This window comes from Aplysia californica, unplaced genomic scaffold (assembly GCF_000002075.1).
Source record: "Aplysia californica isolate F4 #8 unplaced genomic scaffold, AplCal3.0 scaffold00049, whole genome shotgun sequence".
NCBI lineage: Eukaryota > Metazoa > Mollusca > Gastropoda > Aplysiida > Aplysiidae > Aplysia > Aplysia californica.
In genome coordinates, this window is record NW_004797319.1 from 529,122 (window position 1) to 533,628 (window position 4,507).

Genomic DNA, 4,507 nt, shown 5'->3' on the forward strand with positions numbered 1-4,507 from the left:
GTGTTGAAACTTCCTGAAATAAAATGGCCTCGAAACTCCGGTTCAGGGGCGCCTAGCTAGGGTTCAAACCAGAGTCACCATATCTTAGTCAAGAATGATCCTTTTCCCAACCCCCATCCCCACCCCCACCTCCGCCCCTAAACACTGGACACCAGAGATATTTTACCTTGATGATGGACTCCGTATAATTGTCAGATTGTCACTGAAAGCTGAGCCACATAAATGAAAAGACATCTATTGCAACGTCTATCCCCTTTGTCAACACTTGAGGCACTTTTGTTTAGACATTTTACTTAGTTTTTTCAAATAATCATAGATTGGATTCAATTATCGCCCTTGTATCTCCTCATTTTTGTACTGTTTGTTACTCGCTGGTAACATTTTTTATTTTATTTTGGGGAAACTTTCTGTCAAAGATGTGGAAGCGGATGGTTTGTGGGTGTTCTAGTATGGTTTAATCCTTCTTTCCTACCAAACATCAATCGCTCTGTTCTCTCTTTTATCTTCAGCACTCTTTGAGATAAAACACTTGAACTCAGACGAATAATTGCCAACACTTGACACAGTGTTCTCTTCAAATTTTCACTGTATTAACAATTTTTCTTTATGGAAAGAATTGTTTTTACAAAGATAGAGTCTTTTTACGAACAGTGCCCCAGTACTATAGTCCAATATTTTAAACCATAGTCTCTAACTCCTTGACATTAACTGACAAAATGTTAGAGCGTTCTCTATTTTCGAACATTCCTCAGACTGTGAAATCCACGCACGTCTGTTTATTGCCTAGGTGCCTGTTGGTCCACATTCTGATATCTTGACTGTGCTTCATTTTCATATTTATGGTACCCTCTATTTTTCAACAAAAATTCCATTTTCAAAGTGGTCCAAGAATTTTTCTAGGAGAAACAGATCCCGCTGACCAATATAGTTGCCTGTGAAACAAATGGGGTACGTTGATGAGAGGGTGGTACCGTGGATTTATGAGCTTCTTGAAATCAGTCCCTGGAGTACTTACTGTTTACTGTGTCATTCAGAGACAGAATTAGGTGGCCCAAAAAAAAATGAAAGTCTGGATGACGCACTCGTCAGTGTCATCAAGTGTGTGAACAATGTCAAAGTCCACGCTTTGAACTCGTGATTATTCCAACAGCTGTGCACTGAAAATTACGAGGACTTTCAAGGCTTACTTTCGCACACTGAAGTCCAGTAGTGGCTCTCAAAAGTAAACTGTTTAACACGGTCATTGTTGTGCCTGTTTGACTCTGTGCTGGTGTTTTTTTCTTAGAAACAGACAGTGATCTCTGCAATAAACTGAAAGAACACAAGAACAACATTTCGTTCCTCACAGATCTTTTCACAAAGTTCAACCAGTTCAACTTTCAGCTGCAGGGGGATGACAACAACCCTATCAAGGCAAAATCCATGCTTTCGTCATTCTTGTCGAAATTTGAAATATTCCACCGATACATTGGCAGAAGAGAATTTGCTCAGTTTCCTAGCTTGACGGAGACACGGAAAGAAGGGTGCGTTTCTGACGAGGAACTAGAAATATATACCAACCACCCCAGAGATTTGGATGCTGATATGAAGACAAAGTTTAATGATATATTTTAACTGGAAATTGCAGACTGGATACTGGACCCACTCAACACTGGAACAGATGGTGACTTGACAGTGGCAATTAATTTGAAGAAGAGCTTCTGACAATGAAAAGGGACTTTGAAATCGAACCATTGTTCAAAAAGTCGTACCTGTCATTCTGGTTGAAAATTGTTGTGCAAGACAAATATCCATCCTAGTGGGAAAAGATCAAGTTGTCGTTCATCGCTTTTCCCACCTCCTATCTAGTAGAAAGCGGATTCAGTGCACTGACAAGGTTGCTGACGAAGCAGAGGAACAAACTAAGGATCACCGAGCGTGGCGCTTTGAGTCTGCCACTGACCAATCTGAAACCTGATGTTGATATGTTGGTTTCGTTTTACCAGCTCCGTCCTTCCCATTAGGGCAGTGTCAATGACTTATTTGTATATATGCTTACTCCGTAGTTTACCCTTACTTGATACCTCAATGCGTCTTTCGTTTCTTGCCTTTCTTTCTACTTTTTTAAAGCAAACTACTCACTTGTTTAATAGAGTTTATTATGCGCATGTGCTGCCACGGCTGATGAAACTGATGATGATAATAATGACGATGATTACGATGATGGTGATAATTACAGTCTAAGTTCCGTGAATACTTTTTCTTTCCTGTGGTTTCTCACAACAACTCAATAATATTTTTATGTTCTACAATGGACATATTTGATATACAAATCTGATCAACTTTATAGCAGCACCTTGATGGGAGAGAACTTTTCATAAAGAAAATGTCAATCTGTTTTGGGTTTTTTCTGGGGGGGGGAGGGTTGTTTCTGTACATGTGATAATACATGTTTTACTTTTATTGATGTTAATAACACTGGTCATTCTATACCGATGACAACTATGAATATGCATAAAATGACAGTATTTTGTTCTCAATGCCCTTGCATAACATTGAAGAATAAATGTGTTTTATTATCTCTCGTACAAGCTTAATTTAAGACTCTGTACTGAAGGTGATTTGTGACCCAACTAGAATCTAATATTCAGTACCAAATCATTAGAATATAGGAACATTATTTTTTACCCTGCTGTTTGAGCTCTCTCTCTCTCTCTTTATTTGTGATTGTTATTATATTATGCACGTCGTTATGTCAGATGGATGGATTGAATGGTTGGGGACAGGGCCAAACCAGATTGAGAGAGATACAAGAACATCCCGGGGGGCAGATAGGAGATACTCATTTCAAAACAGCCTACCCAACCGGGGATGGAACTCACGTCCCGTTCATGCGACGCCACTGGCGTGACCGCATATCCACCCACGCCCATGACACCAAGCATTTTCATAACGTAAAGAGAACATAGTTTTAGTTTCAATACGTCGAATGTTTGTGGCTCTTGCAACTCAAAAAGGTCATTTTAGTGCTGAAGACTAGAGGTGCTGCTAGAAATATACCCCCCCAAAAAGGAGGAGAAATGAGGGTGATAGAGCAAACCGCACCAGAGCGTCCGCCAATCACCCACATGGTTGGTCGTGGTAGGCAGATGATGGATATTTGAGAAGGCAGCTGAAGAAGCTTTGTAACTGTTGCTGAAGAAAAAAAAAAGAAGAAGAAAAAGAAGAAGAAGAAGAAGAAGAAGAAGAAGAAGAAGAAGAAGAAGAAGAAGAAGGAGGAGGAGGAGGAGGAGGAGGAGGAGGAGGAGGAGGAGGAGAAGAAGAAGAAGAAGAAGAAGAAGAAGACTTACTCATAACAGGCTTTGGTGAGGGTGTGGTAATGTTCAACCAGGAAGTCGAAGTCACACGTCATTGGAGATTCTCCATCCAAACAGGGGCGTTTGCACGGATGGTCATTATAATCTGGGAATGTACAAAAATGCGTAATTGTGATTTTTTACATCCCCATCATTCAATTTAGATCATTCAGAAGTTGGCTCTTTTGACATTGCTTGTGAAGAGCCAACTCAGGCCTAGAGGGATACAATAATTGCATGATACACTAGATAATTTGATGCAATTGAGTCTTTGAATCATGTAAAATGCCAAACGATCTCACCACGGGTTCCATAACATTTATTTCTTGCTACGAACCAAGCAAAGCCAAAAAATGTAAACAAAGACCTGGCAATAAACGCTACCTTAGCATTACAAAGTTCTATAATATGCTATTTTTGGTCGTTTTGAGTTGCTAAAACCATGAGTTAAGAGATCGAATTTTCTATTTACTCTATCAAAATCGTAAAACTATTCGGAGTCTTTAAGATAATATTCAAAGAATTGCATTCGGAAAAGCTTGATATGTTGTGAAACTCAAAACTTGTGAGGTTAAATTCCCCAAAACTAGGTACTGAGCAGATAGAACATTGTAATTCTATGGAAGCGAATAAGAATTCAGTGTTTACATGAACTGGACTGTCTGTCTTTGATAGAACTCATTATTACGCCTCGTTTGAATGCAAAGAACAGTTTTCGCCCCGTTTTGGTGGAGTCTACGGCATGCAAAACGAGCGTTTCGTATTTTTACGTAATTGATTTTTTAGTAAGTGTATAGAGTCGCAGACAACATAATTACATCATACAAGTGCCAGAAATTGGAGGTGTTAAAGGACAGTAACAAAAAGAAAAGAGAAGGAAAAGAGATAAGGAAGATAGGCGTCAGATCAGAAACTAGGTGCAAACACACCAGAGCACCTGCCAATTACTCGCATCTGTATTGTGACATCACGATAGCAGGAATACTTCTAGACAATCAATGACTGTGAACAGGAGTGAGAGTACATTTATTGATCGGAAATGACGTCATCCTGAGAACACAACCATCGTATAAAGCAAGGAAATTATACGAGGGATCGTATTTTTTTCATGTGTCAATGTCACCTGCAGAATAAGATTTATTAGTACAAGGAGAGTGCACGATTTAACCCCA

At 39.4% G+C, this 4,507-nt stretch overlaps 1 protein-coding gene across 1 annotated transcript in view; it reads right to left on the reverse strand.

Annotated features, from left to right (window-relative positions):
* LOC106011057 (laccase-2-like) overlaps nt 1-4,507 on the reverse strand; it is a 42,634-nt gene that overhangs the window by 29,464 nt on the left and 8,663 nt on the right. Inside the window, exon 2 of the mRNA XM_013079343.2 lies at nt 3,330-3,441. Coding sequence (XP_012934797.2) covers nt 3,330-3,441 — 112 coding nt within the window. The remainder of the gene's footprint in view (nt 1-3,329; nt 3,442-4,507) is intronic.